The 12,497-nt window shown below is 39.4% G+C and overlaps 1 protein-coding gene across 1 annotated transcript in view; it reads right to left on the reverse strand.

Moving 5' to 3' along the window:
- The window catches only part of CLSTN1 (calsyntenin 1), an 83,037-nt gene extending 70,615 nt beyond the window's left edge, over nucleotides 1-12,422 (reverse strand). Inside the window, exon 1 of the mRNA XM_044668668.1 lies at nucleotides 12,281-12,422. Within this exon, the coding sequence (XP_044524603.1) occupies nucleotides 12,281-12,422 (142 nt within the window). The remainder of the gene's footprint in view (nucleotides 1-12,280) is intronic.
- Between the last annotated feature and the right edge of the window lie 75 nt (nucleotides 12,423-12,497).

Genomic DNA, 12,497 nt, shown 5'->3' on the forward strand with positions numbered 1-12,497 from the left:
TCTACACCTGGACAGAAATCCTATAAGCATCTGAAACTCTTGTATGAAACAAAACGACTTACCCCTTCCCCAAACTTCCTCATTTCAGTTGAGGACACAATCTTCAACACAAAGTTCCCCATAACCTTGGTTTACATCCTTGGAATCATCCTTGATTCTCACCCTCCTCCTCCCCATCCAATCGGCTAACAAAACAATTCTGGCTCTGTAAAATCTCACTTCTGTCCTCTTTTACTTGGTTACCCAGGCTCTGACCTAGTTAAGATCCTAGTCATCTCTTTTGAGGGTTATTTCAATCTCTCCATAAGTGATCTCCTTGCCTCCCACCAATTCATCCCTCAGATAATTATGAAATTGATATTCCCAAAACACAGATATGATGATCACGTCACTATGTCACTGCCCAATTTCCAAATTCAATGGCTTCTAAGTGCCTCTAAAAGAAAATACACAATTCTCAACCTGGCATTTAAAAACCCTCTATAGTCTGGTTCCCTCCCACCTACCTTTCCATCAGTCTTTTTTCATCTTATTGATCTTTATACACCCTCTGCTCCAGTTACACTGATCTAATTGTTCTGTCCATGCTAGCTGTATCTTTATACAAGTGGTTCTACCATTGCTTGACTATACTCTTCCATCTTCATTCACAGAATCCCTAGTTAACAGCTCAGGTCTTTCTAGATCATTCTAGTTAGCAGTTAGTACCTTCTCACTCTTGATACTACCTTGTATTACTTTGTATATATTTACTAATGTATTTGTTGTGACCTCATTTCTCTCTCATACACACTTCTTGAGGGCAGGACCTGATGTGGAATAACTTCAGTTCATCCACACTTTACACAGAAATTCACCTGTGTCCTTAACTATATCTAAAAGAAGTTCACTGAAAAGGCTTTGTCTGACCTTGGATACTTCCTAGCTGTGTGACTCTGGGCTGGTCACTTAACTCCGATTGTCCAGCCCTCATATATTCATATTCTAAGAGAGAAGGTAAGGTTTAAAAAAAAAAAGAAAGAAAAAAGGAAAACCATTCTCTTCTTTTTCAGAGTACGATAGCTAAATTTCAAAGATCCTTTTGCATAGACAAACCATCCTCCACATCTGCCAATGATATTTCTAAAGCACAAGGCATTTGGCAGACATCACTCTCCAGGTCAATAAATTCTATGCTGGCTCCCTATTGCCTCTGTTTGGCACATGTGCCCTTATTATAACAGGATTCCATCCTACTTTTCCAGTATCTATTACTCCCTTTCACCTACTATAATGTAGCCAGACTGGCCTTCTTGACACTCCCATCTCCCACCTGCCTTTGAAGAGTTGGGTTGTGATCCCTAGAATGAATGTCCCCTCTCCCCCTCTACCGCCTCATAGAATTCAGGTCTCCTTCAGAAGTTAGCTAACAAGGTCTACCTCCTTTCTGGTGCACTGACCCCACCTCAGCTACTAGAACCACCACCGAAAATCTAGCTTGTATTTACTTTGTATAGTTAGGTGAGTTCATGTTTCTCAGCAACAGAATATAAGCATCTTACTAGCAGACCTTGTTCCACTTTTGTCCTTTTTGTTCCCAGCATCTAGCACAGTGCCAGGCACAGAGCTGGCAGTTACTTAATGTTTATTGACTTAGTGTCATAAATTGAAGAACTCATACAAATCACTCTCAAGTCCCTTCAACTGAAGATTTCATTGTATGTGAAATATTGCAAAATAATTAACTTTCTTAAAACTATAGGTAACTATTTTTTTTTTTCATTTTTTTAACCCTTAACTTCTGTGTATTTGCTCCTAGGTAGAAGAGTGGTAAGGGTGGGCAATGGGGGGGTCAAGTGACTTGCCCAGGGTCACACAGCTGGGAAGTGTCTGAGACCAGATTTGAACCCAGGACCTCCCGTCTCTTGGCCTGACTCTCAATCCACTGAGCTACCCAGCTGCCCCCAACAATAGGTAACTTTAAACAAAAGTACTATACAAAGAAAAAGAAATATAACAGGAAGATCTCAAAAAAACACATTAATACTCATGAAATAGAAGAGAGTGAATTCCAAGGACCTCAAGTATAAGAAATAAAATCACAAAAGCACATTTTACAAAATAGATTTCCCATACTTTACTAGTTAAAGAAGAGTAGTGGAATAAGAAGCCCTTTCAGCTTCACCTTTATGATGAACCTTGTTTTAAATTTAATCTGCCACATGCCGGCAGTATGTGACTCAGCATAACTTCTCAGTGCCCTAAAGGAAATTTTCTAGGATTGCAAATTAAAGGACAGTTGATAAAGGGAATTTCCTCATAGAGAGCTCCTTGAACTGATGAAGTCACAGACCCAAAAAAATCTAAACCAAAAAAATAATAACTAATCAGCATAATCAAAAAATCATTAACTGTTAATAACTTCTAAACTATCAGATGTTTTAAACACTCTCTATTCCCAGACTAGTTTAAAGCCCAAAGGTTCTCATTCCTGAAAACTGACTGCCTACTTCTAATATAACTATGTAGAAATAATGCATCCTATTAAATCTGCAACAGGAATTTAAAAAAAAATATTTTGGGTGCCTTGTCCTAAGATAAATTCAATATCCTGCCATACTAAGGGTCGTTGCTGGAAATGCAATTAGATCTAGGTCATCCCACAAAAGTTCACTTTAAGGCAAGTAACTAAAAAAACAGACTGTTGTAATAACCATGGTATGTACAAAATGAAGATAAATGCATATAAAAGACCAAAGGCACTTAAAGAAATATATCTCCATCTACCCCTAAATTTGTAGACATTAACTACAGACAATATGCTTACAAACTGCGTGGCTGAAAAAAGATGGAAGTAGTAACATCACAATCAAAGAGGGTCTATATCCCCTAAAACTGGTGCAAATGTAGGCAGCAGAAATTTAATAAGAATAAATTCAAAGTCAAATCCATCTATATAGATTAGGAGGGGGAGGTATGACTTATGAGTCATTTAGGTGAAAAATTCCACTGAGAATCAAAAATCTGGAATGGCTGCCTAAAAAGCAAATTCAACCTTAAGCCAGATTCACAAAAATACACCATTCAATTCTATGAGCATGTGTTTATCACCTCTTACTATGTGGGAGGCACCATGTTAAACTACAAGAACACAAAGACAAAAACTATAACTGTCCCAAATGTTCTATTGAGAAGATAAAACAGTGACACAGATGAATAGAATATAATTTGGGGGAGAGAACACCAACTAGAGAGATCAAGATGGCTTCCCATAGGAGGGGGCATCAAAGTTGTGCCAAGATATGACATCTATTCATTGATGGCAGCCATGTTCTGGAAACCCTGCTGAAACTAGCTAGCACTTTATAAACAAAAATCTCTAATCAATTTTCCAAAGCATCCCAATATTTCCAGCAGCAACATTGATCCTTCCAGTTAAGCAAATCTGTGGTAACTGAGCATTAGAAAAAGCAAAGCATATAGAAAAGATAGCGGACTATAAAAACTTATTTAGAATGTTCATTAGGATGGACAGCTTTAGTTATTTTCTGTTTCACTAAAGTTTATCAGAAATTCTACTGCAACAAGGGCAGCTAGGTGGCACAGTGGATGGAGCAACAGGTTTGGAGTCAGGAGGACCTGGGTTCAAATTTGTCTTCAGACACTTCCTAGGTGTGTGACCCTGGGCCCAGCAAGTCACTCTCAACCCCATTTGCCTACCCCTTGCCTTTCTGTCTTAGAGGACTTACAGGGACAGAAAGTAGGGGTTATTTAAGATAGGAAGAAAGAAAGGGGGAGAAAAGGAAGGAATTATACTCTAACAACAAATTTTCTAAAAATGTTTAGTTGATTTAATCTTATTGCACCTCAGGGTCAAAATTATAATTCCAAAAATAACGTATAGTATGATAAATGCACATGTATTTAGCATATACATGAGAAAATATATAGATGTATATATGTATACATTCCTCTCCATCCACTGAATATAAACTCTTTGAGGGTAGGAATATACCATATGTTTAATGAACGCTTACTGATAGACTGACTATAATATTAATTCCTGGAAGTTGCTTGTTCCCAAAGATTCCTATCATTCTTCCTTGCCTTTTTCTCCTAAAAGAAAAAAAATTCTGATGAAGAGTTAACCATGCAGTATTTGATTGGCAACATTCAATATCAGTCATAATTACTTTATTGTTTCTCTACTACTGTCTCCAGAGTCAAACAAATGGCATCAGTAAAAGCAATAAAATATTGCTTGGGAAAAAAATCCACATTAAGTACAATAGTAATGCCTGTATTTTCCATTAAAATTTCCTCAGGGGAGCAGCTGGATAGCTCAGTGGATTGAGAGCCAGGACTAGAGACGGGAGGTCCTAGGTTCAAATCCGGCCTCAGACACTTCCCAGCTGTGTGACCCTGGGCAAGTCACTTGACCCCCATTGCCTACCCTTACCACTCTTCTGCCTTGGAGCCAATACACAATATTGACTCCAAGACTGAAGGTAAGGGTTTAAGAAAAAAAATTTTTTAATAAAAATAAAATTTCCTCAAAGTTGTTTCTGCATATCATGATTTCTGAATGAGCTGGAAGATGTTATATGTCTCATATAATGAACTCAGAGAGCTGCAAAAAAAACTTTGAAATCAATACATTTACTAATAAGAGTAGAAGGCAGGATTATTCTTCCCTACATGATTCTGAAGGATCTTCAGGGTTACCTTAACACCTTCAATTCTTCAATCTCATTCAGCTCTTAATTTAATAGACCCTTACAAATTTACAGAAGCCTATGTTAGATTTCCCGAAGGAAGTACAAGTTGCTTGCTATCTATCCAAAGGGTACCTTTGACTTTCACTTGGTATACAACAAAATAACATCTCATTCCCACAGTGCTGTCTATTTTCTTCAGCTCTTCCTTCACAACAGCCCTATAGGGCAACCTCTGCACAGCATGCCCATCTTCACTGGACAAGATGAGTACACAAAGGAGGTCTTCCAAAGGAAGATGGCTTGCCCAGTTCCATAAGCTAGAAAGCCATAGCTAGAAGTGATCCTCACCAAGGACAGTACTCTTCTTATGATACTATATTCACTACTTAAAAAGAAGTGAGGAACTTCTGGTCCCTTGAAGTATTTCCCAGATATTTTTGTAAATAAGCAAGGAGGTCATTCAGATAATGGCAAACATAGCCAGGCTCAGCCATGGGGAAAATTTTTGGTTTTCCCATCATCATCAACACCCTGTTTTTTTCTTAACTACCACAACAATGGCTGTGATGTCTTTCCACTTAATTCAGCAAATTCAGTTCACTCTTTCCTTTCCATTTCTAAGAGCCCAGACAGGAACCAAATCCAAAGGATCTGCCTCCTACAATTAGAGATGGCAGGCACACATTCAAAATATCACCTCAAAGTGAAGACAATAGGGATCAAATCAAACATTCGATTCTTAATTCACCTGTGACAGGCATGAGACTGTCATTAAAAGCATAACAAGCAGCAAACTGTTAAGAGTTGGATAGATGAAGTCATGCAGAGTTTTTGGTCCACTTCTTTATATATGCATTATGGAAAAAAAAACCACTCACTTTTCTGCTCAGTATCTCTTTATTTTCCTATTATCCACTATAGTTGCCAAAATCATCTTTGGCCTTGTGATGAAAAAGGGCTCCTCATCTCTGACATCATCTGAAACAAAGAGTGTGTCCTAACTAAGGAGAAACCAAGCAGTCATCACTTGAATTTATCACATCAATTTTAGTCACTGGATAGAAATAGAGCCATTCTCAGATAAAGAAGTCGTCAAAGGACAGGAAGAACGTTCAAAAGAATTACCAACAGGGGGGCAGCTGGGTAGCTCAGTGGATTGAGAGCCAGGCCTAGAGACGGGAGGTCCTAGGTTCAAATCCGGCCTCAGACACCTCCCAGCTGTGTGACCCTGGGCAAATCACTTGACCCCCATTGCCTACCCTTACCACTCTTCCACCTATAAGTCAATACACAGAAGTTAAGGGTTTAAAAGAAAAAAAAATTACCAACAATAAATGACCACATGAAAACATGGTACAAATCACTAGGAAGAGACATGCAATTTTAAAGTCTAAGGTTTTAATTCACATGAAAATTGGAAAAGATGATAAAAAATGGGAATGGCCAAAGGTGATGATATGGATTGATCCAGTGATTCTGAACATCAATTTGGAATTATTATACAAGAAAAATGAGCTCTCCATTCCTTTTGACCCCATAACCCACTACTGGGCAAATAAGTAAAAGACAGAAACAGAGTCCAACTTACACTCCACTCTTTACTGGCAGAAGATTTGGAAACAAGGTGAGTACCAACTGACTAAGGAATGGCTGGGGGGAAAAAAACCTCTCTATGAATGAAATGGAATGTTATGCAATAAGAAATAACAAATGAGATGGATTCATGAATTCCTATGGATTCAAATAGGCACATAGCTGGCACAGAGCACTGGGCCTAAAGTCAGAAAGATCTGAGTTCAAATCCCATATAAAACATGTTCTTCCTCTGTGGCCTTGGGCAAGTTACTTGTAAAACCTGTTTGCCTCAGGTTCTTAACCTGTAAAATGAGTATAATAATAACACCTACCTCCCAGGGTTGTTGTAAGGATCAAATAAGACCCCATTTGCAAAGCATTTACAAACAGTGCCTGGAACATTACTGTAGGTGCTTAGTAAATGCTAGCCAATTTCATCATCTCTATTCAGATGATTTCCAAATCTCATATCCAACAGTCGTCTCTCCTATGGTCCAGTCCTATGTCTCCAACTGTCTGTCTGCTGGACAACTCCACCTGGATGTTTCATAGGCACCTCATCATGTACAAAACAAAATGCCCTACTTCCCCCCTAAATCCACCTCTCTTCCATCCTAACTTCCTTAGTTGTCAATCATTTCCCCATCACCAATTTCAAAACCTCTAAGACTTTTTAACTCTCATTCACCCCTAGCCAGTTGCCAAGTTTTGTTAATGCCAACTCAATCTCTCTCTGCTCCATTACCTTCTAGTCCTGATCCTCATCACTTCCAGCCTGACTTGTAGCTTGTCTTTCCCCTCTAAAATGAGGCACAGGGTGGGGGGGAGAAGTAAAGACAAAAGCAAATCAAGTGTTCCAAGTCAGCATTGCTTAAAATAGAGCTAAAAAAATCCTGAAGTTTTGTAACAGTCCAAGGGGTTCAATGAAGAAAACAGTTGTTAGGTCAAAAGAGCACTTATAGCAGATCTGCTGCTTTGCTACCTGCCAGTAACATATAACATATATGTTCAGCAAATGCAAAGAATTTTTGGAGGCTGGTGGAAATCAAGCACTTTACAAAGGCTTACTGACTAGAAGCAATCACCTAAAGCACCAAATAATTTATAATGCATAACTGATTTTCTCAGTACAGAGAGTCTGGAAAATAATCTGGGTTCACCAATAATGTGGTTTGGGCTTGGATTTTTTTTCTTTGCTTCTGCTTTGTTTATGGGTTACAAGGTGATTTTTAAAAAGTTGTCAGGTTTCTGCAAGTCAAGGATCTAATATCCAGTGAAATGAAACTGAAAATCACTTAAAGGCAATGGGGAAGTGGATGGGAGACATGAACAGGCAACATTTACAAACAAGTAATTACAGAGAACAAGTCAGATAATAAAGGATTTTGAAGGGGTGGTGCTGTGACAAGGTCACCACTATCAGATAACCCACATGTTCCATTGTATCGCTTTGATTTCAAGAGAAAGGGAGAAAGGCTTCTAACACACTAGGTTATATATAGCAAACTTGTGAGAATGTGAGGATTTGTGGACAAGAGTTCTAAAGGACAGGCAGGCAGGTATAAATGGGTTGTAACTTGTATCTGTAATACTCACTTTTAGAATATCTGAGCTTTTCTCTTCTTTCTGTCTCCTATAATCAGTTTCATGATAACATCCATCATAAAACTACTACTAGGTACAAACAAGAAGTCTGAAGAGCTAAAAAATGTAATATCAATAACCAAGACTTTGATTATAAAGCAAACCCGAGGAGTCTGGTTTGAATGCTGATTAATGCTACTGAATTTTTAAAAATTTGTTTTGTGATTCGGGTAGAATCCCAGAGACTTTTACATAAATAAAGGACATTTTAAAGCACAATTGGAATTATCCATGGGTAAATGGGATGAACCAAATCAATCTCTCTTAACGTCTCCTCCCTAAATACTACCTTAAATAAAAAGGAAAATGCAAATTGCTGTGAAGCATCATTTACTAAGTTGACTATCATATCTAATATTGTTCCCAGTAACAGAGCACTTATTTATAGTAATCACATCATTCTCACCAAGTTGTTTGTTTTATTTTTAGATTTGGGGCAAAAAAAATCATCTGAGATTTTTAAAAATCAGTTTTGTTACTGGGTACCATTTGTAATGACATTTCTTCAAAATGTACTTTTAAAGATTTTCTGCTATGGTTCCACTAAAGTTTTAATTAAAAGGAAAGAATTTTGACACTGGAAAAAAAATGAAAACCACTGATAATCATGAAGCATTTATTAAACAACTTAAAAGAGATATCAGGGTGTAATAAGAAAGAATTGAATTTGAATCAGGAGATTGGGGATACTTACTAGGTACCTTCTTTGTGCTTCAGATTCCTCAGTGTAAAATGGAGCCACTACCAAGAAGAGCTTTCTACTGCTACTAGCCTTCCTGAGAGCAGCAGTGAAGAAAAAGCCTTTGCAAACATTGAAGCACTAGATAGCTATAAACCTCTAACATTATCATCTTGATCATGTCTAAATATGGTATGTGATTATACTTAAAGAGAATGTTTTCCTTAGGATAATATTAATTTTGACATTTCTTAAACACTAAAATGTACTAGAAAATATTAGGAACTTGGGTCCAAGATATGTCTTACCCACAAACTACAGAGGACTTAATTTTTTTTTCAGAATCGCAACTACAACTAAAAGTAACATTTAAAATTCTTCATCAAATAACAAATACTTGTTAAAGTACAGTATTTTAACTTTAAATCCATCCTTCTGTTCAGTATTTTGTCATACGGTATCTGGCCTAGCACCAAATGATTTAATAACTAAATTAACTGAGGAGCTGCACTCTTCACACCAGAAGAGTCGTCCAGAAGGTTACACAGATTCTCTGAGATGAAGAATTCAGATATTAACAGAAATAATCCTCTTATCTTCAATATTAAGAAATCACAAATTCTACACACACATATAAAAACCATATTAGGCTTAGATTGTGTATGATTTGCTTTATTAGCATACTTCATGAAGAACTAGTCTTAAAATACAAGCTGAAGAAAGTAAATAGGGAAGACCAAATAATCTGTCCTTTTTGAAGACTAAGCAAATTACACATACTGATTACAACAAAGCCTTGAGAGCTAACCCAGTCTTGGGATCATAGTAAAAGGTATAAGGAGGAGGAGATAAAAGGGGGTCCTACTTCAGGACACATATGGGATACTGACTTCTTTCTGGCCATATTTCTATAAAGTGAGAATGGAGAATAATTGGAGAGGGTCCACAGAAGAGTAAGCAGGCTGGGTGAGTGGGCCTAAGAGGATCAGGAGAACAGGAGATCTGTCTTCAATGAAGTACATTGTTGTATCCTCCCAACAGAAATGTTAGCTCCTCCTTCCTCAAGGGTAGCTATAGTTTAGAATAGATCTTGTCCTTAGGGCCTCAGAGAATAGTATATTGTAGGCAATTAATGCTTCTTGAGTTGAAATGAATTAAAGGATTCCAGGGGCTGTTATCTGAAAGAGAGCATGAGTAGGAGCAAGCAAGTGTATTAAGAAGATTTAAGCTATGTGCAAAAATGTCCTCATAATTACAACTCTCTAAAGGGAATGGATTGCCTTAGGAAGCAGTAGAATCTTTAAGCAAAACAGAGATCTCCAAGCAAAATCAGGATAACTATTTGTGCAAGGTAGAGTAGATGGCTCCTTCCAACTATTAAATTATTTAATTCTATAAACACAATTTCATAGTATTTCTAGTCTACAAGTCCACAGTAATTAAAATGCTTAAGAATGGAAATGTATATCAAATTCTCTCTATAGTCATAGCAACTAATTTATGGGAAAGAGTGATGAGTGCTCAAATTCCTTTAAAAAATAAAAACTATTTTAGCCAACCAGAAATGATATCACTTTAAAACCCTCCAAAATACCAATTTTGTTTCATAATCTTTTCCAAGACTAACAATAAGCCCTGACTTTAAATACAGTATCCTAAGGATTCTGTAAAATATTTCTCTGGAGTACCAATATTAAGACAATATATTGGCTAGACTCTCAAGTCTGTGCCTAACATTTATAGCTTATTTTAAATTAAATGTAACTTCTTTTTCGAATCTATATTGTAAACTAAAAAGAAATGAGATACTTAGTTGCAAAAATTTGAATATGACAAACAACTTTTGAGAACTGTTGTGAATAAAATGTGCAGTTTATAATTTTCAATGTTATGAAAAGAACATGCAACAAAAGATGTATTTTGCCTCCTCTGACATTTATTTTGTGAATGTTATACTCTGCATCTAATAAATCAAGCCCTAGGAGAAAAGAAAAGGAAAAAAAAAAAGAATCCAAAAACCTGATAAGTTACAATTCAACTCACTTTTTAAAATATCCAAAAAATTCCTCCTCAATTTTTGACACTATTCCAGAATCAGAAGCACCAACATAAAGTACTTTCTACAGAATACATCTGGATTACTTTGCTCCAAAGCCAAAGAGGGTTGCAATTCTGAGATGTATTCAGTGGTATATCTGCAATGCGTAAGTAAGCTTTCCCTTGGCAAGATCAATCAATATCAAGAAAGGATGAAACATTTAAAAGGTTAAGCAAGCGTTAAAGGTTCAAAACCAAATAATCAATTAAATAAGAAAAGCTATTTGCCATATTATCTTTGGAATCATTTTGGTTCCCATTCCCATGGAGTCAAGCCATCTAAGCTCTTCCACAACCCAAAATATCACCAGAAAAAAAACCGCACCAAAGGGGGGTGTGGGGAGCTGGGGAATTTTCCAATGCAGGACAAGTCCATAGTTGTCTACCTTACTCATGATTTAACATTCTCTCTCTTTCTCTGGTAACAAATTACATCTCATATCTGTCTATTAATGTGAAAGCAAATGACCTTTAAAGGGTCAGGGGGAAAGTGGTGCTCAATCCGAGGAGGGGAATCTGGATCTTTTAAAGAAACATGGGGGAGTTGTTTGGTTATTATATAAGAACCCAAATTTAAAAAAAAAAAAAAAGTGTTTTGGATGTATTCGGCCAGTTAATCCTACTCACTAAAACGTCAAATCCCAAACCCAATAATGCCTCCCTAACAGGCCCCGGGACAGAAGAATGCCTGCTTCGAGGGAGATCTCCTGGACCCAGACTCGGCTGTCTGTCTGTCCATCAGCACTCACTGCACCTTAATCCATCCAACATCTTCCGAGTAGGAGAGAAGGTTACCGAAAGGCCCCGATCCTCCATCCCGCCCCCATTTTCCCCAGGGCGACTTAACCATTAACCGTGCCCCCCCCCACACCCTGCTACCCTCTACCCCTGGGCAGCGCGGGTCGAAGCACCTGCACCTGGCGGGGAGGGGAGGGAGAGCGCACAGCATCAAATACATACATACATACATACATGTACACACACAACTCACGGTTCTGAACCGACCATCGCACCAACAATATCACTGGTCTCGCCCCCAACACTCTCATTCACACTCACGCACACACTCACGGCTGTGAACCTGCCTTTGCATCAATGTCATTAATCTTGCCCCACCACCACCAGACACACGGACGGACGGGGCACACACACCCACAACCTCTGAGTCTGCCCTTAAATCAGTAATGTCATTATTCTCGCCCCCCACCGCACACAAACACACACTCCTGGCTCTGAACCTTCCTTTACATCAATGTCATTAGACTCCCCCCCACCCCACTCCACCCACAGCCCAAACATTCACGGCTCTGCATCGTTGCAGTCTTTAGTCTAGCCCCCCTCCACACTCACACTTGTGCCCGAGGAGGAGAACGGAGGAGGGCTGGCTCGCTTCCCCAGCCCGGCCCGGGGTGGGAGGCATCCTAAAACCCCGATCCTCCTACCCCGGGCGCCCCCCCTTCAGGTGCACGCGCGCACACAACCACGCACACACACACCAGGAGGGTAAGAGGAGGGGGGTCCTTCTTCCCCTCCAGGTGCACCTCCCCCTCCCCCTCCTCGCCCCCCTTCACCCCCGGCCCGCGCTCACCTCGCGCCGCCCAGCCCCCGCCGCAGAGCCCGAGCAGCGCGGCGGCCGTCACGAGCCAGGCGGAGGCGGCGGGCGGGGAGCGGCGATGGCTGCGCTGCTGCGGCTGCCGAAGCTCCGGCGGCGGCGGCTGCTGCGGCAGCATCTCGGGGGCTCCCGGCCGGGCCGGGCCGAGCCGAGCGTCGGGGGACGGGCTGAGGCAGCGGCGGCTCAAACGCCG

Source organism: Gracilinanus agilis, chromosome 3 (assembly GCF_016433145.1).
Source record: "Gracilinanus agilis isolate LMUSP501 chromosome 3, AgileGrace, whole genome shotgun sequence".
NCBI lineage: Eukaryota > Metazoa > Chordata > Mammalia > Didelphimorphia > Didelphidae > Gracilinanus > Gracilinanus agilis.